The following is a 21,814-nucleotide window of genomic DNA, read 5'->3' as shown; positions in this document are numbered from 1 at the left end:
CCACACCACTCTGCTCTTCCCCTCGTCTGAACTGCTCCCAGCCTCCAAACAGCAGCCCATAATAGCCCTCTTACTGTGGAGGTTACTGCCTCAGCATTGATTCATGGGAGTCTCTTGGGCCTCTCACCTCTTTTCTAGGTCTTCGAGGGCCATGCCCAGGTCTCGCCTGCAGCCCTCAGAGGCTCCGAGTTGATTGTGTGCACTTTATTCTTGACAAAAGCCAATCAGCCACCAGCAATGCTGGCCACTAGGCAACCTTGCCATGTTGACCATTAGGGTGGACAAGCCTCAGCCGCCCTGCAGGGCATAAGCCCCCTGGCTTCCCCTCCCCACGACCCCTCAGCATCACTCCGTTTCTCAGTCCACCTTCGCTCCTGCAGGCCCCTCTGTCTGCAACCCCCATCCTCGCCTCTCCCGGCCAGTGCTGCTGCACACCCTTTAAGACTCACTCAGGCATCGGCTTTCCCAGGCATCGCCCTCCCCAGGATGCGCCCCGCCCTCCCCAGGATGCGACTCCTCAGGCTAAGAGAGCACCAGCACATACCTTAGGTCTGTACTGTTCATGCGTCAGTCTCCCACGAGGCTCAGTATTGTTAGCGCAGGTGCTTGGGCGAGTGCCTGGCACAGAGTAGGTGCTACATGAGCATCTGCTACTGCTCTTATCGTTGTGATTATTTTCCTTGCATCCCCCGTGCCTGGCACAGCGCCTGGTCCAGGGCAGGTGCTCAGTGTACATGTGTTAGATGAGCTGAACAAATCCATCATCAAATCCGGGCCTCATTGTAACCCTGATGGAGGATGACTGTGATTGTCCCCATTTTACAGGTAAGAACGCAGAGGCTCAGAGAAGTTTTTCCCCCACCCTCTGTTTCCCTTACCAAATCCAAGGTGCCTCCTAGGAGCAGCCAGGGGATTCTGGATGTGGCAATCTCTAGCAGGTAGCCACATGTGACAATAAGAGCAGCCCCTACTCTGTGCCAGGTGTCATGGTGGGTGCATTACGTCCACTGTCTCATGTAATCCTCACTCAACCTTGCAGGTAAGAATGAGGACACCATTCTGCAGAGCACAGGAGCAATGCCTCGAGAGGGCTGCCCATTTCAGAGGGAGGCCAGCAAGCCCCCGGCTCACACAGGCAACATCACCCCTCCACGTGGCTCTCTTTCAAGGGACAGCGTGGTGACCCGTGGGAGCACTCAGGCAGTTTGGCTGGGCAGAGGGGCAGGAGGGGAGGCAGAGAATTATAGCAGGATGGCCAGGGCCAAGGGGATGGCAGGGAGGAAGGGGACTGGGATGCGGGGATGACAATGAAATGAGAGGACCCAATGCTCCAGAAAAGAAAAACAAAATTCAGACGAGGGTGACAGCCACAGGACTCTGACATTCACCTCTTGGATCAGATCTGGGCCTCTGTGGGAGAGGGGCAGGGGGCAGGGCTGACCTGATAGCCCCTCTAGGCAGCAAAGCTACAGATCTGCCTCCTCTGGGAGGTCCTCCTGACTTCTCCAGGCTTCAGTGGCCTCTCCCCATCCCGTGTGCCAAGATGCCTCCCTGCTGGGCCACACTTTCTGGCCAGCATGACCACGGACTTAGGCCTTGGTGTAGCCTGCTCTGTGCATTCTCCACCCACTTCAGGAGTGTTCAGAGGTCTCCCCAGCTAGGCTGTGGGCCAGAGGCTGCCTGTGCCTCAGTTGTCCACAGCCCAAAGCAGACTCTTAGTAGCTGCTTACACAGCTTAAGCTGAAACATGCCCAGCCCTTTCCTGTCCCTGCAGGGCCCCCTTTGCACTCCCCTAAGACCCTTTAGGCCTGTGGTCCCCAACCCCTGGGCCCCGACTGGTACTGGTCCGGTCCGTGGCCTGTTAAGAACTGGCTGCAAAGCTCCACAGCACCCCCTTCCCCAGGCCCCCACCCCCATCCTGTCCTGTCCGTGGAAAAACTGTCTTCCATGAAACTTGGCCCCCCCCCCCCCCCCCGGGGCTCACAGCAGGAGGTGAGGGGCGGACAAGTGAGCAAGCCAGCACAGCTTCATCTGTATTCACAGCCACTCCCCACCACTCTCTCGCATCACCTGAGCTCTGCCTGCCCCCCACCTCCCCCTTGTCCGTGGAAACATTGTCTTCCATGAAACTTGTCCCTGGTGCCAGAAAGGTTGGGGACTGCTGCTTTAGAATGTTCCAGGCCTGAACAAGCAGGAGTGTGTGTTTGCAGAGGGAGAGTTGTAGGGGGCCGGGGGACAGGATTTGGGAAATGACTACCTTTTTGCTAAGTACCTCCCAGGATTTTGTGTGCCTGTGTCCTCACCTATGACATTGGTATTAACATCAATTATCTCCACCTTTTCAGAAGACGAGCCTGAGGCTCAGAGAGGTCCAAAGTCACCAGCTAGTAGGTGGTAAAGCCAAAGGTTGCCTGGTGGCAAAATCCACACATTATTTGCTACTCAGTCTCCCACCAGCCCTTCCTCGAGGAGACCCAGCAAGCACAGCCCTTGCCCTGCCTGGGAGCAGGCTCCAAAGTCAAGGGAACCCTTAGTTTCTGCTTGGGGTGATGACAAAAGTTTCGGAAATAGTAAGTAGTGATGGTTGCACAGCCTTTGTGAATGCACTTAATGCCACTGAATTGTATATTTTAAAATGGTTAAAATGGCAAATTTTATGCCATATGTATTTTACCACAATAAGAAAGAGAGACGTGTATCCCCCTCAGGACAGCCACTGTCACACCCCTGTCCATCTCGACCTCCTGACCTTACCCTCGGGCTCCAGCCCCCTCACCTGGCCCTGGCTCTCCAGACAGGCCACACATGGGGACTTGCCACCCCTTCTCCCTCCGCCCAGTTATACCCACGCTGTCTTCACGCCCCACCCAGCCGAGCCTCCCTACAAAGCACCCCTTGACTACCCAGGTGGAGCTGCCGGACCTCGGGCCACTTCCAAACAGCCCGGAGTCATGACCCCATGTCCCCACTGGTCCTCAGAGTCAACAGAGCTGAGTTCAGTCCTGACCGGGCCTCCGAGAGCCAGTTCTGCAATTCCAGCACGGGACAGCTGGCGTCCCTGGCTCTGGGAGGAGGAGGCCTTGGGGCGACCCTGAAGTGCTCCTGTCACTTGCCCCCGGAAGCGCCCAAATGTTGAAGGGGTGTACAGTGACCCCGGCCGTCGGGGCATGGCCTGGACTGGCTGCCTGAATGAAACGTGGCATTGAAGTTCTGTATTTTCACTCAAAAGTTCATGTAAAATTTGCAATGAAAGGCAGAAGAGTTCCTTGTTTAGTTTAATATAAAAATCACCTTTTCTCTATATTCAGGGGTGAAACTGGGAACAGTGCCGTGTCTACCCTGCTGTAAACACAGGCCCTTTCTGCCCTCAGTGTCCAGGCTCTGCCCTCTGCCCCGTGCATGTCTAGTGTCCCCTGCAGCCGCGGATCCCAGGATGGAGGGAGTACCCGCGAGTGAAGGCAGGACAGCGACAACAGGGCAGAGAACAGGGCATGTCTCTACCTGCTTCCCACCTCCCCACCCCCCGCCTTCCTGTAGGGGCTCCCTTCCTCTACCTCTCTCCTGGGGGGCTCAGACCTGCCAGGGGCCTTCAGGACTGGATGGGGGCAGAAGAAGAAACCCAACTCAGGCTGGAGTCTCCAGTCCCAGCTTCTCAGCCACACTCCCCAGCCCAGGGAGGACTCAGCTGGGGGCCGGTCGCTGCTCTCCCCCACCCTCCCTGTGGCGCCATTCCTCCAGGCAGGAGAGGGCTGGGCTCCTCAGCTTCAGGTGGGCTGCCCTGACCCAGCCCTGCCCAGGCCCCCTCTTCAGGACCGACTCCCACCCGTGCCCCAAGGGACATAAGGCCACCAAAGGTGAGGCCCAAGCCGTGGCCTCCCGCCCCGGTGTCCAAGGTGAGGGCTCTGGTGAATGCTGATTGACTCAGGGCCAGGCTCTGTCCCTCAGCACAGGTTGGGACACACTCTGGGCCGTGGGGGACAGGCTGTGGAGCCAGGTCCCCACTGTCACTCCCTCACCTGCCCAGAATCCGATTTTCCAGCTCTGGTCAGCAAGCACGTCCTCATGGGAGAAGAGACAGGTAGCGCCAGGCCTGGCAGCCCCGCCCTCGGTCCATCCCTGCCCCCTGCAGAGAATGGGCCCTGCCTCAGAGGCTGAGGTCCCCAGCGGGAGGGCCCTCATCTGGCTTAAGGAAAGCCAGTGTCCCCACCGCGAAGGTGGGAGTGGGCACGTCAGGAGCAGAAGCAGTGGTTCTAGGAGGGGGAGGGTCCTGGGGGCGGGCAGCCCAGAGGGGGAGGGTGGCACGGGGGAGGGGAGCTGGCACTAAACAGGCTGGCTGGGGGGAGGGGGAGAAGACAGGGAGAGCACCTCCGCCCCCTTCCCTCCCACTCTCAGCCCCAGAGGGGGAGCAGCAGCTGTTCCAAAGCTTCCTGCCCTTCCTTGAGACAGGTGTTGGCTGAATTCTCACTTCCTCCCAGCCTGGGAGAGCTCTCCACCTCCTCCCCACCCGCAGCCCGGTGCTGAGTCAGCAGCCACCGCTTCCTCTCCTAGGCTGGGTGAGGCTGGCCGCTGAGATCTGAGATCTGGGGGATATGGCACCGTTGGCACTGTCGGGCAGGCCATTGTGTGGGTGACCGTCACTGTCCCTTGCCGCCGCTAGGACTTCCTGGGGGGCCCCCTGCCCCACAGATGCACACCTCAGGGGCATGTTTAGGGAAGGACAGCATGAGGAATGTCCCGGGAACTCCCTGCGGGGCGGCTGACAAGAGCAGCAGCACCTGGATTAGTGGCAGCCCCAAGCTGGGGTCGGGACCCCTGGGGTCTGTGCTTCCTGGCTTAACCCAGCCCCCGGGTGGGCTGCTAGCCAGAAGGGACAATCCCTGCTCCTTCCCACCACCGCACAGTGTGACCAGCCCTGGAAAGTCACGTGCCTATTGAGTGCTAAAGGGCACGTGGCTGCTGTCCCGATGGAGAGGCTAAAAGGCAATGGGAGTGGAAGCTATTCTCATGAGGAGGAAAGCACAGTGCTGTAGAGCAGGAAGGGGCAAGCAGGCCAATTATCTCCCTTGGCAGATAGGAAGTGAAGTCGCAGAGCAGTCAGACTCCGCCAAGACCTCACGCGGGTAGTTATTGACGGAGCAGGATTCAACGCCAGGACTGTTTCCACTGTACCGCGAGGCAGGTGTGAGCGCCCGCTGTGCAGATGATAGTAATTATTATTACTGTTGCCTTGGGCTGGCTTCTCCATTTGTTTCCTATGCATTGCTTCATGGGGCAAGTCCAGTAAAGCACAAACAATGGACCCACCCATTTGACTGATGGGGAAACTGAGAACTGATAGTAGAAAACTGACTTGCTCAAGATCACAAGTGGAAGTTTATGGTAGAACAAGGACCAGAACCCAGGTCTCAGAACAGTGTATCCAAATCTTCTTACCTGCCTCCCCTCCACCTGTTTGGGCCTGTGGATGGACAGAACGGGGCTGATGGTGGGTGGAGAGGCCTGGGAGCTGTCAGACCTGCTCCACCAACCTCCTGCCCACACGGCCAGACAGCAGAGGGGAGTGGTGGTTAGACCAGCAAACCTGACAGCTGAGCCACTATTGGAGTGGAACATTATACAGCCATTAAAAGTGATGCTTGTGAAAACAACATAGCAAAAGGCAAAACGCTTGTGACATAATGTTAGACAAGAAATGGACAATGCTAAAATTGCATATATACTGTGTTTACAGCTCTATAAAAAAAACAGCAAAGATATGAACAAAAACATGGAAGGCACTTCACCAACATGATTACAGAGGACTGGACTTCTAAGAGATTTCTTTTCCTTTGCTTTACTTTCTAAACTTTCCGAAACGTGATTCTGTTACCTCCAAGAAACAACACAGATATAATTTGTGAAAGGATCTAAGACGATCTAAGAAAGGAAGCAAAATGTACCCTCGACATGGGTATCAAAACCTCAGGAAGGGGACGCCTATTATTTCTACGGAAATTGGAGCAGATTTCGCCTTTCTTGAGTACCCCAGCGAGCCGGCCAGGCCTGCTCTGAGCCTGGGTCGTAAGGTGAATCACTCACCACCCTGGGTCGGACGCCCTGCTCACTTCCTACTCGGGGGTTCTCTGGCCCACCACGCACCCTTCCTGTCTCTCTGCACCTAGAGGGGCTTGGTTTGGGGCACTTAGACCCCCTTGTTTCCAGCTTGGCAGACCGTGAGCTGCAAAGGGGCCTCTCCCAGTGTGGACCAGGAGTCTAGCGTTCAGAATCGGTCCACTGGCTGCGAAGGGAGAACAGGGCCATTTCTAACTCTTGTCTTCATCTCAGCGAGGCTCCTGACAGTGTGTGGGCCATGGAGGGCCTCGGCCAAGCGCCCAGTCTCCTGCGTTTACAGTTCTATTAAAAAAAAAATCCACTTACTAGCCACTTACTAGCTGCAGGAGGGTAGCAAAGGCTTTCGTCACTCTTGGCCTCAGTTTCCTCCTCTGGTTCCCGATTACCTCCTCACAGGCTGTGCCCAGGAGGAAATGAGACAATGGAAGAGAAAGCTTTGCACTGAGGAAAATCCCCTCTCTGCAGACAGGACCAGTCCTGGGGTCAGGGCCCCGTCCTCTATCCCCCCTGTGCGATGGGGGTGGGCTCCCTGCAGCTCCTCCTGCTCCCATCGGGAGGGGTGGCGACCTTTTTGCAAACCTGTGGAGGCAAGACTCCCAGCGCTTGCCCACGCTGGGGTCTTTCTTCTCCAGAAGGGTGAAATTCAATAAAACTGGTTCAAACTAAGATAGCAGGGCACGGAGTGGCGCAGGTCCCTAGGAGGAGTCGCAAGCGAGGTTGCTCAGAGGGTGACCTAAGCAACCGCAGACACGTGTGAGCGACCCAGTAAGGGATTTCAGGTATGGAGAGAGAAGTTTCTGAGAGGCATGTCACGTAAACATGAGGAACTTTTTTTTTAACTGAAGTTCATTTCTTACCCCAACCAGGAATCTGTATTTAAAAGTACTAGAAGTCTCAACTCCCAGACGTTGCCACAGTGGGCCTCCCTCTGCCCCTCCGGCACCTCGAATTCTATGTGTTTATCTGTATACTAAACTCATTTCTCCCTGAAACAGACTGTGCCTCCCGTCTTCCCTGTTTGTCTTCATGGCCTTACGTTCTCCCAAGTACCCCAAAGACCTCCTTCCCCTCAGCCCCCTCCGCGTGGACTCAATCCCGCTCAAGCCCCTTTCCCAGCCCCCACCTCCTCCAAGCTTGCCCGACCTCCTCCCCGGCCTCAGCCCCTAGTCTCACCCTCTGTCATCAGCTGCCGAAAGAAACTATCTAAATACCCCTCTCCCCAGAGAGTTCCCAGTGGCCAAAGGAGCAAGTCCAAACTCTTCCAAAGACCTTCAGAAACTGGCCTTTCCTCTCATTCTCCAGACGTCCTGCTGTGTAACTCGGGGAGTTGTGCTCTAGGGAGAGCCATTCAAAGGCAGGACAATGACCTGGTGCTCCCTGCAGCAGTGTGAGGCACAGGCCTGCACACGTGCCCCTGAACATGCGCGCACACACCCCTCCCTCCTCACATGCACTTGCTGTTCTCGCCAAATCAGCACAGCCACTGGCCTTGGCCAGAACCGCACCTGGAGCACTCTCTCCTCATCCCCCCTCCTGCATGCACACCACCCTCTGAGGCACATCGCAACCCACAATGGTTGGCAAGGTCACCTCTGACTTTATGTATCCTCTGGCCAGTAAATGCCTACAGTTGTGAAGGGACGGAGCATGTCCTAGGCACCTGCCCCATGCCGGGTACCTGTGGATAGCCTGGACACAGCCACTCAGGTAGGTTGTATGATGGTCATCGGTCATCATTCTGATGATGTTCAGAGCAGGAGCCCAAGTTCACCCTTTCAGATGAAGACAGGTAGGACTCAAACCCTGGACTGCTTCAAACTCTTTCTACCTCACTGGTCAGGACAGTTGACCATTCATTTGGGCACTTTGTCACAGAACATCTTAGACAGCGTCTGGTTTCTGAGCACTCAATCCCTCAGCCTCAGCATAAGCCCCAGGAAGGAGACACCCAGGTCCCCATTTCTTCTGTATCCCCCTTAGCACAGTGTTTGGTCCCAAGTAGGTATTCAATGAACACTCATTAGCTAAATGAACAAACAAGTGAGTGGGTGAACGAATGAATGACTGAACACATGAGGCACAGGCATTGCATGTGTGGTTTGGTTATGATGTCATAAATGTTTGCTTTTTGTTCTTAAATGATCCTGAAAATCTCTGTCTCCAAGGTTGGCCCTTCTCCCCATCCCGACCTCCGCTTCCCTTGCAAATATATTGGTTCATCTGTGGCTAAACCATACTGGGCACTAAAAAATACTAATTCACATTCATACAATGTTAAACCAGGGATCTTTCAAAAGCTATTTAGATCCTTAGAGAAACTCAGGCACACGTGTCTTGCACATTTGTGCAACAATGGTTGGGTGGCATTGAGAGAACGAAAGCCATGCCCGGAATCAGATTCAGAGGCCGTGGTCTCCTGCTCTCTCGTTGGGAAAGGGCCCCATGCTGCCCTTGGGTCCAGCACAGAGCTGTTGCTTCCCTGGCCTAGGAAACCAGGAAGTCTTCCAAGGCACCACCGCTTATTTAAAGAGGGCAATGACCTGGGAAAAGTAGGGTAGGAAGTGAGGAAATTGCAAAAGGAAGAGAAGTGGCCCAGGCTCTCTGTCACCTGCATGTTAGGGCATTAATACTCTTGGGGACCTTTTCCCTTAACTTTGAAAAATTCGTAGTATTTGCTGGTTTATGGAAAATGATTATTGAAAAACAGTCATTAATTTAGTGGGCCTTGTCTGATGCTAGTTTCAAGAGAGAAGTTCTTTTGTTCAGAAAGAGCTATAAACAAGAGCTGTGTTCCATGTTATTACAAAGTGTGTGGTGTAGGATCCACTTAACTGAGAGCTTTTCCGAAATCTTGAAGTCAAAAGTTATTAAAACAGATCTGTGCCAGGTGGTTGACAGAGTAAATATAAAATACAATGGCTTTGTAGTTCTTGTATTGTCCAGTCAGGGGGAAAGTCTCCTTAATATGTACGTGTTTAGTTCAGACAATCTGGGTCAAACATAGTATGCACTTCATGAATTAATAAAACATGATCTCCCATTAAACCATAGCCTTCTATATTATCACTAGATTACTAAACCATTCCCAAAATGTATTGTCAAACAATTCTGACATACTTAACACTAATTTAGAAACATAAAACCTTGGAGTTGTTTAATATTGATCTAATGAGCCACTGCTCTCTAGGACAAAAATGAGGGTGATGTCCTGATTTAGGGTAGTTTTATTATTATTGGGGTTGGATTGGGATGGTTTATTTCGCTTTCTCAAACTAGGAACAAAATTGAATGTCTCATGTAGACCAACATTTTTTTCAAAAAAGAAGAAACAAAATCCTCGAAATACTGGCCTTGTAGACCTGCATATCTCCTCTTGCACAAACTACAGCACGAGCCTCCACTGGGAACATCCATGTGTGTCCATGTGTCACAGTAAATCAGCTCAGCTTTCCCACCCAGGCTGGGAAGAGCTCGAGAACAAAGGGCCAGAGCAGAAAGGGCAGCGTGGGGGGAGAGGAGAGTTGCAGGGAGCCACTCAGAAGGCCAGGAAGCACTGTGGCTGGGCAGGGGTGCATCGGGCAGGGGTGCATCAGCGGGAGGAGCAGAGGTAAGCCCAGGAGTCAGCCCTGGAGCAGCAGCTCCAAAATGATGACCTTTTGAAGGGACCATGACTTTCCTTAATCAACTGATTTCCTCGGTGTCTAAAATGCCTCATTTAACAAGGCTTCTTCTGGGCTGAAAACTGAATAGGTGTAACTGACAAATGCTTGAATTTGGGTTCCACTTTTGGGGGGGAAAATGCCTCTCCACTGGCTTCTCCAATGCAATTATGGAAAAAGGACAGATTTTAAGCGTTCTTCTTCCAGTTCAATTTGGGGGTAGCTCCTGACTTCCCTCCTGATCTCCCCCACCCCCACCCCCACACACACACTTAGACAATGGCCGAGATCTGGCTTTCTTTCTCTTAAGAGAGGCCCTAGGGCCACAGATGAAGCAGCTGTCAGGCAAGGAGACTATAATCAGCTTTCACTGGCTCACAACCTGCAGAGGGCACAGACCCTCTTATTCCTACAGTAACAGGTCAGGCTGCCGGCCCTGGGATGGGGGTGGGGGTGGTCCGAGTTGGTTTCTGTTGCACACATCTTCCTTATCCAGGCTCTCAATGAGAAACTGATGTTGCAGGTCCCAAGACTTTAAATATGCACATAGAAGAGGGTACTTTAAAATTCCTGATCATGGAACATATCACCCCCAGCATGATTTATAAGGACAGTAAATCAATGAGACAGTAAACAGAAAAGTTAAAACACAACTCAAAATGGGTTTTTCAGGCGAGTCTGAAATGCTACACGATTGCTAGTTAAGAACAGTATCCCTTTTCTCAACCTAAGTGTTAGATCCCCTTTTCTTCACCAGCGTCATTAACCCAGTGCCCATGTATCTTGGAAACTAAGATGAAATGTGGAGGCTATTGAGTACACAGGTGGCCTTTCAAAGATAGGGGTTCTGTCTAGGCAGGTGAGCTGTTTCAGTGTAACAGGACAAATCACCCCTCCTATGGCCCCAGACGGCTACTGTAAAAAGATATGGACTAAATGAGATTAAAGTCACCATATCTGTACCACAAAAAAAAAAAAAAAGAAGGAAAATAAAAAGAAAAGGCATTCACTCAAATCTTACAATGGGAGGTGGGGGTGGTGGGTGGGTGGGGGTGGGGATAGAAAAGCAAGGGGGGAATCTAAACAGCAGGATACGACAATAAATGGGAAAACAGCAAGAGAAAAAGCACACTAGGTTAATATAGGAAAACTAGTTCTTTATTGAGAGATTGTATATTAGTATTAGTGGATTCTGTGTGTAACAATGTCGTCATGCACACGATACAAAAAAAAAGGCTGGGCCCACCATGCTTCGGAAGGGCAACAGAACAAAAGCAGCGTACAATGAGCAGATGGCCCGGGCTACACGACCACAGTACGTTTCAGCAGGGTAACATCTCTAACCGAGCGCTGTACATTGTCAACTGGGGGATGTAAAAAAATACAGATCATGCTTTAGTTTTAGTACAAGAAAAGGTGAAAGAGATACACAACCAAAAGGATATTTGATACAGAAAAAATTACCCACAAAATAAGAACAGGAAGTAATTCAGCACAGCAGAACACGCTACCCCTGTTTAATGGAAAACCATTTTGCTGGGATTCTTTTATCTTTTCTTTTCTTTTTTTCTTTTCAAATTGCCAAATGGCAGTCTGGGGAGGCTACTTGGGACTTTATTTTGGAAGGGCCCTCGAAGTAGGGCCCTTATTCTTTCATTATTGCTGCTGTTTTGTTTCAGTTTTCAAGCAGGTCTGGCTGGCGAGCAGCAGAAGGGAACCGGCTGTTAGAGGGGCAGCTCTGAGGGCCAGGGCGGATGTCCAAAGATGCTCTTGACATTGTACAATTAAACAATTAAGACACTATGGCCACGGCTCCCTCTTAAGCCAGGGACCTTGGTGCACCACATTTTCAGAGGCTATGGAATAGCAGCAACTGTCATTTCATCAAAGATTTTCTTTTTAATTTATATATTTAATATTTTTTGCCTCCGACCAAATGTAATCCTCAGTTATGCCTGGGTGCTGCCAGGAAGCCGGCTGATGGCCACCCAGATAACTGGAAAATGGGGTGCTGCAGCCTCCAAGCCAAGGCAAAAGGAATCCACTTAACAGGGATTTACAGTGCAATGTACTCGGCTAAACAAGATGAAGATACAAAAATGGTTATTTCTCTACATCTATTCTGAAATGGCCTACATCCTACACTACTACAATGAAAACTAAAAAGAACAGATTTAAGCTGGCAGACTATCTACTAGTTTTACAAGAAGATTGTGGTTTAGGACCTTGTTGAGTTAAGCATTAGTATCCTCTATCGGAAGGTCATGAATTCTTATCACATTGTGCTAAATTTTACCCACTGCCCAACTCACCCCTCAGCCCTTGAATTTCCTGTGGGCTCGTTTGCCATGAAAGTAAACTTTAACTGATGGGCAGAAATCTGTTTCGTTGGATTTTTTTTGTTTGGTGGTGGGGGGAGGAGTATTAAAAATAAAATTTAAAGGCAGCTGAGCAATTTGAATTTCAAAACATGGAATCGGCATCCTGCAATGGTATTTAGAGATTGGTGGTATTAATGAGGATGATAATGATTTAATCAGGATAATTATACTTTCAGGCTCAACATCCTTCTTAATCATTTTTGAATTTCTGCCTAGTGTAATGTTCCACACCCGTTTTAAGAGGAAATGCCAAGTAATAAGAGATAATTGTGTATTGGGGGAGGGGTGGCATTTCAAGGAGATGTCATCCAACCACCCCCCTTCTTCTTCCTCACACACCCCCTCCCCCACCACCCCCCATGGCTAGGCTGGCCTGAGATAGGGGATACTGCCGCTTAAATAGCAATGCCTTCCTCAGATGGAGACAGGAAATGGTTAAGAGGGGTGTCACAATACAGCTAAATGCGGAGGCAGAAGGGTCACAGCGCACACAGCAGCGAGTTGACCATTCACTGAGCTACACAATGAAGAAAAAAAAAAGATTTGATAAATGCAGAATGTCATCATTCTATCATCACACAAAAAAACTGCGGTTCAAACAGGCCTAAGGGGGCCAACCTTGCCTTTTGGGTTCTGGGGAGAGGCGCAGGGCTGGGGACAGCTGGGCTGGAAGCAATAGGGCTGTGCTTTCCTTGTCTTGCCCAATCGGGCCCCTGGGGCGCACTGAAGCGCTGGCCCTGCGACCCCACCCCCCCTGACTTGGTGAGGGAGCCCTGGTCGCAAAGGGAAGACATCATTCTGTGTGTGAGGGAGTGGGGGGGAGGGGGCCTGAGCAGCAGGGATTTAAGCAGACGTGGAGTGGGAGAGGACAGAAGAAACATTTCCAAGAAGAGAAATGTGAGTCCAGAGGCAGAATACAAAAAGAAAAAAAAAAAAATGAATCTAAATGCATCTCGGATTTGCTTTGGGAGGTGGGAATTTTTTATTAAAAGAAAATGGAAGAAATGTGGAGTGGGGGGAAGAGGGGAAAATCAAGCTGTTGTAGCAGAATGTAAGGGAAAGGGGATGTGGGGAGAGGGGGACCGTGCAAACACACCCCATATATCACAGTTAAAAACAAAGCCCGCGCCGGCCTGCTGCTTTGTCAACCGCTGCCCTGGGCAAAGGCCTGGCGTGGGGGCAGCTTCCCACCTCATCCTCACACACAGCGCAGCACCCGCGGGCCAGATGCCCCGCTCCGGCCGGGCCCACGGGTGCACAGCAGCGCACGTCTGACTCTCCGAGGCGCGCGCGCACACTCACACACATGCACACACTTTCACATGCACACACACAGACACACACACCCCAAGCATCCTGAACCCGTAAATGCAACTGTCATACAAAGACAATTGCGGGGGGCGGGGTGAGCAGGGCCATAGCACAAGGGCGACACACAAAAAGGGTTAAGGGGAGAAAAGGATGGGACAGAAAAATCGTGCAAGTGCCCACGAGAGGGTGGGGGCTGGGGCATGGGATAGGGCAGATACCCAGATCCCGGCTAACCAGCCCTCGGTATTAATGGCCAAAAAATTAAGAAATAAAAAACACAAATAACACAAAACACACATAGACCTCACAAAAAGCAAATCACAGAAAACCAAGCATGCTCGCTCGCTCTCTCTCTCTCACACGCAGACACACACACACACACACACACACACACACACAGTCGTGTATCTCTCTCCTTTCGATCATACAGGGCTAGGTATTAGGGGAAGGGGCTGTGATTTGGGGGAACCACGTCCGCCACAAAGAATAAAAAATGGGGCTGGGGAGGGAGGGACCCAAATTCGCCAAATCCTAACTTCACTACAAAAGCTCCCACGAGGGCGGCCACCCCCACACTCGGGGGTCCCCCCGCAAGGGGGTGGGGAGCAGCCACCGCTCGCCCTGCGTCCTCGCGGGTGTGCCCTGAGCCCCCGGCCGCCCGCGGCGCCCGCCCCCGCCCCGGTGCCTGCGGCGATCCACGCTCGGAAGCAGACCCCGAAAGGAAAAAGCGATACCTCTGTTGCGCACAGAGCCAAACACTGGAAGCACGAGATAGCCGACGTGGACCAGGACCATCCTGGCTCCTCGCGCGGCGGCGGCGGCGGCGGCGGCTGCGCGCGGACCCTTTGTGGCGCGGCTCCGGGGCGCGGGCGCGGGCGGCGGCGGGGCTGCGGGAGCCGCCGGGGCGGGAGGCGGAGCGCGGGGCGCGGGCGGCGGCGGGGCGGCGGCTGGCGGGGAGACAGATGGCCCATGGAAAGGCTCCCTTCCCGGCCCCTCTCGACATTCAAAGGCGCTGGGGCCGCAGCTGCCGCCACACAAAGGCGCGCGCAGCCAATGGGAGCGGAGCGCAGCGCGGCGCGGCCTCGCCGGAACCGCGGGGGACAGCAGGGACCGCGGGCGCGCGGGTGGCGCGGGGAGGGAGGGGTGACGGCTGGAAGGGGGCGGGCGGCCAATCGCCGTAGCCGGCTGCGGGGCGCGAGGGGAGGGGTCAGCCCCGCGGGACGCGTGGAGCCCAGCGCGGGTCCCTGGCCGCCGCGGGCTGGAGCGCGCGCTCGTGGAGCGCCCCTGCACACAGACACGGGCGGTGTGCACACGGAATGTGCACACATGGAGAGGGACGTGCACCCGGACGTGTGGAGGTGCGATCGTTAGTGCAGAGAGACGGGCACGAGCGCACGAAGTGCACACGACCCGGAGGTCCCTGCACACCGCACACGGGTCACTCGGGGACGTGCGCTCAGAGGCTGGCGCACGTGCAGAGCCTGACTGCGGACACAAGTGAAGCTGGAAAGCGATCAAGCAGCCGCAAACAGGACCCAGGCACTGTCACACAGACATGCACACACCGAACGCCTTGTTAACGCAGGACACGTGCCAAGAACGCATTCCCAAAGACACAGAGGGGACACACAATGGGACATAGGTAAGACATGCACACCCTCGGGCCCCCTGTCTGATGCACCGGGTTGTTTGCTCTTGCAGAGCACAAAGCTCACAATTATTTGCTGGATTGAAAACCACTCATTCACTGCAGTATGCCCTCACCATCTATGCAGAGACACACTGCCCTGAAAACCCAGGACCACTTGTCCCCCTTTTGCCCCGCTCTGACACAGGTACACCCAGCCATGTGCAGACACGCCCACTTCCACAGCCGGCGGGCAGATAATGCATCAGAGCACTGCAGCTCCTGCAGATTCACACATGGAGGCACAGCCACCCTGTCACGCGTGCTCTGTCACTGTCCAAGACAGAAGCAAAGAGCCTTCCCACCCGAAAACCCACCTCCTGTTGTCAGGAGGACAGCTAAGGCCACGTTCTTGCTTGCTCAGCCGACCTGCTATGAAAACTCCCAGCACAACCCTCAAACCATGCTCACGGTCCACACCAAGGACAGAGAATGCTTGGGGAAAGATAGAGGACATTTCCTACACTGGGTCTTGTCTTCAAAACCCAGTGGCTCCTTTATTTAATGAGCCTTATAAAAACTAGATAGTAAAAATCACAGGATGTGGAGTTGGAAGGAATCTAATCCCACCCAACATGCCCTCATTTTAGAGATAAGCAAGAGGAGGAGCCTTCATTTAATCTGTGGTGTGCTTGAGCTGGGTGTAGGGAGGTGGTCCAGATCCGCCTGACCCTTGCAGCCCAGAGGGGGCTCAGAAATGTCAAAAAAAGGCAGTCACCATGGAGCCTGCTCCACATAGAGATGGGCAGAGCACAGGGTGCTGTGTCATGGGGCACCTCGGAGGCCACCCAGCCCAGTGGGTGGGGGTGGCAGGGGTGGTTGGGGCTGGCTTCAGGAAAGTGACTTCAAAGACTTCTGAGACTGGAAGACTGAAGCTTTCCCCAGACCATATTCCCAGTGGCAAGAGCAGCCCGAAAGCTCAGGACACATCCTTCTCCCACCGGCACATGGACCCCTCAAACCCAAGTCCTCTTCTTCCCCACCCTAAACTCCTCTGGATGTCCCCAAAGAACTCAGGGGTGAAGGCAGCCAGAGGGAAACCTACCACCAGACTAAGCCTCACCCCAAAAGATTATTTCAACCTACTTCTGCTGCCAGCACTTTCCTTTTCTCATTATCTACTAAATAAACATAACACCATCACTAATAAAAATCTGGAAAGAACAAAAGGACTTTAACAAACAGCTAACTACTAGAATTTTTTCCTGTTCTAGTTCAGGCTTTGCCAATACGCATATATATATCAGAGTTGTCATCATAATCTACGTATTTTTTATCCCACTTTTTAAACTTAACATTTTATCAGAAACATTTTCCTGTCCTTTTATGTAGTCTTTGTAATTATCACTTGGAATATTTTTATATATTCCAACAAGTGGGTATATTGTGAAATTACCTAATCCTACCTTATTCTAGGGCACTTAGTCTGCTCCCACTTTTTCATTATTACAAATCACACAATAAACTTCTTTATGCATAAAGCTTCTTGCTTTTGTTGAACTATAAGCTTAGAATAAACTTCTAGGATTAATATTTCTAAATTGACAAGTCTGGAAAACTTTATGGCTCTTGCCACATATTGCTTTATAAAAAGATGAAACTCATCGTCTATGCAATCAGCAGCACATATGTGTATGCTAATCCCTCTGTAACCTTGTTACTTTGGGTGTGCAGTTTTTTTTTTTTTATCTTACTTTATACCAGAGCAGCTCACAAGGCTTATGACCTTAACAAGAGATTGGTTAGGGTACAAACTCTGAAGTCACATTGGCTGGCTCCACATTCTGGCTCTGACACTTCCTAGCTCAGACAAGTTATTTAACTCCTCTAGGCTGTGGTTTCAACATTTATAAAATGGAGTGATGACAGCAGCCTTCCTCATAAGGTCTCTGTGAGGAACAGATGAGCTAGTATTTGCACAGTACATAGAATACTACCTGACTATTTAGCTCTTAGTTTCTTACCCTTCAGTCTCAACACACCCATCTGTTTAATGGGGCTGTTAATAACCCCTGCCAGACCTACCTTATAGATTTATTGTAAGGCTCAAATGAGAAGATAGCTATGGAGTCTGTAAACAATACAGAGAATTCTAGAAGCATAAATATAGTGGTGTCTCCAGAATGAAACTTGATTACTGTCTTGCCCATCTCTTGTTTTATGGATGAGGAAATGGAGGCTCAGAAGCAGGTTGTGAGCAAGGTCACAACCATTCATGGCTGAGTTAGAAGCAGAATCCATATTTCCTAACAAATAGCCTTGTCTTGTTCCTACTTCCCATCTTTTCCCATCATGCTGGGATGGCTGTTTTCCACTCCCCCTCCCATTAGTTAAAGTTCACAGAAGTATAATATCATAAAGCAGATGTCTGAGACTATAAAGATTTGTAGAAATATTCCATTCATCAGGGGTTTTTTTGGTATGTTTTTCCCACCTCCTGCCAAAATCAATACCTAGTGCATGTTTGCAGGTTTAATATGTAAGAATAAAGAAGTATAAAAAATGAAAGGTAAAGAATGATCTATAATTCCTGATCCAAAATGGAAAAACATGACCCTACAACGTGGAGATAGCCCTGCCACATTTGTTCCTGGCCCTGTGACTCCTCACTCTCTTTTGGCTCCCCTGTGGCCACCTATGGTTCTCATAGATCATCATGTTTCTGGGGCCCAGAGGCAGCTGTTTCAAAAACAACTCCTTTGGAGCCTAGCATTTGATCAAGGTTATGACCACCATTGCCCTTTAATCAACAAGTGAAAACAAATATGCCACATCAGTCATACAGACATCAAAAATTTCCAAGACAGATGCTAGAATTCCTGGTCTTCTCCATGTTTTCTTGGCGTCAAGTAGACACAGCTTTCAAAAGCTGTGAAAAACAGCTATGCTTCAATCAATGAACCCACCGTGACTGGTGGCACAACAGCCCTGTGCTAAACGGGGCAGGGATCCTAGATGCAGTTGGCTGCGGAAAGAGCCATAGCCCCAGGCACAGACAGTCCACTGAGGAGTCAGGCACAAACACAAGAAAATAAAGAGTGGTCAAGAGGGGCCGACTGCAGCCCAGGAAGATGGTGAATCAGAGGTCAAGGTGGGCTTGAATATTCAAGAAACCCTTTGCATGGATCAGGGTAGATGAAGACCCTAAGGTGTGGGTCCATTCTGAATAGGCTGAGAAAATGAGGAGGCAAACACAAGCAAAGTAGAAGAAGGAGAAGGAGCTGCAGAGGGAGGAAGGGGAGGGAAAGAGAGGAGGAAGAAATGGAGGAGGAGGAAGGTGAGAGAAGAAGGAGGGGGAAAGAGGGAGAGGGGAGGAGAAGCAGCAGCAGCTCAGGACAGTGCTGTGGGAGGGAGTGCAATGTCCTCGTGCTGACTTGAGAAGCCGGGTCATGGAAAGGACAGGATCAGTGACGGCTGGACCACTTACTCGGGTGTTCACCGCGCAGTCACTGAGCAGAGTCCTGTGTGCCAGGCAGTGCAAGGGACATAAGATGAACGAAGCCACTTCAGCCCTCAAGCAGGTGTGGGCCAACAGCACACAAAGCAGGTACTCAGGGTCCACGGTCCCTTTCTCCAATGCAGTAGGGAAATTCTCAGAGCACCTGGCTGCCCGGGTTAAATGCTAAAGATCCTGGACCCCCTGGCAGTGAGGTGGGGTTGTAGGATTAAGTCCTGGCCAAAGGGATGGAAGTAGGAATGTTGTGGGTTCACTTGCTTAAATGAAGCTCATTTGGAGGATGCTAGTAAATAAAGAGAATGAACCAAGCAGGTACCCTGTCTTTCCTGTGCAAACTCCATTGTTTTAAGATAATGAAATATTGAATGAGGGGAAATTTCTCTTTATAGAAGTATTGGCTAATAAATGGAGAAGTGATATAATGAGAATATCATCTTAACGAAATGATAGTCCTAGGCAATGACCATCAATGGCTACTAATATCACCAAAAGAGAGACAACGGGACATGATGTGTCTCCTGACAGAAGAACACGCCCCCCACCGCCACCCATGAACTAGTCTTTCCAGAAAATGAAACCTGAACCTGATCAAACCTCCAGACCTAATTTCCAATTGATAGGAAGCACAGGAAACAGAGAAACTTGGTAAAAGGTACGATTGGGAGGCAATCAACAATTCAGATTGCAGAAACTCTGCAGGACAAACCAACCATTTTCTTCAAAAACTAAATTATCAAGTGAAAAAAGGAGCTGGAGGGAGGACGTATAGAGGCATAAGAGATCTATCAACCAAACACAATGTTTAGAAATGTGATTAGAAAAAATACACGATACCAATAATTGAGGAAATGCAAACTGACTGGATATTAATGATATTAAGCGATTGCTGGGATTTTTTTAGATAAAATAATGACATGGTGGTGGTATTTACACAAAGAACCTTATACAGTCAGCCCTCTGTGTCTGCCCATTCCCCATCTGCAGATTCAACCAACTGTGGGTCAAATATATTCAGAAAAAATGCAATAAAAAATAACAATACAACAATAAAATATAATACAGATTTTAAAACAATACAGTGTAACAACAATTTACATAGCACTGACATTGTGTTAGATATTATAAGTAATCTAGAAATGATTTAAAGTAATAGGAGGATGTGTGAAGGTTATATGCAGATACAACATCATTTTATATAAGGGACTTAAACATCCTCGGATTTTGGTTTCTGCAGGGAGTCCCAGAACCAATCCCCTGCGGATAATGTGAGATGAAACTATTAATATTTACAGCTGCTTCACAGATGATATTGAATGATGTCTAGAAGTTTCTGTCCTTTCTGAGGGGGTGGGTAGGTGAGCAGAAGGACAGATGAAATTATTATAGATTGGCATTGAATTGACAGTTGTGGAAATTGGATGAAAGATACATGCGTGTTCATTGTTAAAAGAAACACACATCCTTGCATTCTGCTCGCACACAAAAAGATATTTTCTTTAGATGGGCAAGTTAGAAAACTGTGCTCATTTGACACAGCCCTGGACTGGGAGCTTGGGCTGAATCACTGTCCCCACATGCGACTTGGACTGTCTCTGTTCTGCCACACAAAGTCCTCAGGAACACTCGCAGTGCCAGCTCACCACCCATGGCTGCAGTATGTCCACTTCACAACCTTGGCATGAGAGAAAAAATAAACTCTTACCTTGTTTAAACTACCATGACTTTGATCTCTGTGTTCACGGCCAAACCTAACCCTAACTAGAAAGTAGAAATGATTCATACCCTAAAAGAGGCACGGAAAACACTGCCGGGGGTGGCGGGGAGAAGGTCAGACAAGGAAAGAGCGAGTCTAGTCAGGTGGGTTGGTTAGCAATTGCTACAAAAATTGCCATTACATCATATATAATGATCAAATGGCAGGGGCACACGGCAGTGAGCATTGATTCTTGCAGATCTGTGGGCTGGCCGGCTCCGCGCCTGCTCCAAGGCAGCTGCCGCTGTTGTTCCTCGTGGCAGGTCTGTGTGTTGCTGGGTGGCTCTGCTCCACATGTCTCTCATCCTCGTTCTACTGGCCAGGACATGTTCTTCTCCGGCAGTAGCAAGTGGACAGCTGCAAAGCCTCTTAAAGTGAGCTGGTGATGATAGCTTATGCAGAGACCCGGGGTGAGTTAAGGAAACAGTGAGTGGATTGATGTGATGGGAACAGAGCATGTGTGTGTGTTTGTGTTGGTGTGTGCACACATGCACATGCCCGGTGAAGAAATCAGGAGTTTATTTAGTAGGCAGTGAGGAACACTAGAGGTTTCTCAGCATTGGAGTAAAGTGTCAGGAAAACTAATCTATCTACTCACAAAATGAACGGGGCTGGGAGTAGATTCTTGAGGCTAGGTCATCAGTCAGGTGGGGTTGGGAGTCAGCCTCAGGAATGGCATGTGGATGCTGAGTACAGGGGTGTCAAGGAGGAATAGAATACACTCCTGACCTTTTTAACCAGGGAAAAGAATGTTCTCTGGGCCCTCCTCTCCTCGTAACCACATTAAGATTCCAAAGGTAATTAGCTGGACATGGTGGCATGTGTCTTAGCTACTCCGGAGGCTGAGGCAGGACGATCACTTGAGTCCCGGAATCTGAGGCTGCAGTGAGCTATGATCATGCCACTGCCCTCATGCCCAGGCAACAAAGTGAGGCCCTGTGTCCAAAAGAAAAAAAAAAATCCCAAAGGTAGTTCCTAATCTAGTTGTTCTTAAATGCAAAGTGATGCCATTCAAAGGAATCTCACGTACTCATCTCTGAAAAGTTATGCTTTCCTCTTAATCCCATTGTAATTCTCTGATTAACTTTTACTGACTTTTTCACATGTTCTCTGATTTTTCTGTTATTGGGATGAGGCAGTTATCTATATTCATAAATCAGTTCAGATATAGGACTCACCATAGAAAACATGCCTTGGATCAGGGGAGGCCACAAAGGTGCCGCAGAGAGTGTTAGCAGCCCCGGTTACCTATTTCCCCCTTCTTCCTTGGTAATACAGCCTAATTTCGTATGAGCATATGGCCACCTGGAATAAAGACTACATTTCCCAGACTCCTTTGAAGTTGGGTGTGACTAAGTTCTGCCCAATGGGATGTAAGCAGGAGCTCATGTGTGACTCCCAGGAAGTGTTCTTTAAGGTAAGGAGGTGTGTCTTTCTTTTCCCCTTTATCATTTG

General features: G+C 50.6%; 1 protein-coding gene across 2 annotated transcripts in view; it reads right to left on the bottom strand.

The window, feature by feature from the left end:
* The window catches only part of RNF165 (ring finger protein 165), a 101,108-nt gene extending 86,797 nt beyond the window's left edge, over positions 1-14,311 (bottom strand). Inside the window, exon 1 of one of the 2 annotated variants that reach the window (XM_045527204.1) lies at positions 14,197-14,311. Coding sequence is in view for 1 of the 2 variants with exons in the window: in XM_045527203.1 (XP_045383159.1) it covers positions 14,197-14,257 (61 nt within the window). In the remaining variant the exon portion in view is untranslated. The remainder of the gene's footprint in view (positions 1-14,196) is intronic. The other variant, XM_045527203.1, reaches the window with a different exon arrangement.
* Positions 14,312-21,814: the final 7,503 nt, after the last annotated feature.

This window comes from Lemur catta, chromosome 16, assembly GCF_020740605.2.
Source record: "Lemur catta isolate mLemCat1 chromosome 16, mLemCat1.pri, whole genome shotgun sequence".
Taxonomy (NCBI): Eukaryota; Metazoa; Chordata; class Mammalia; order Primates; family Lemuridae; genus Lemur; species Lemur catta.
This window is presented reverse-complemented; position numbering and strand designations above follow the sequence as displayed.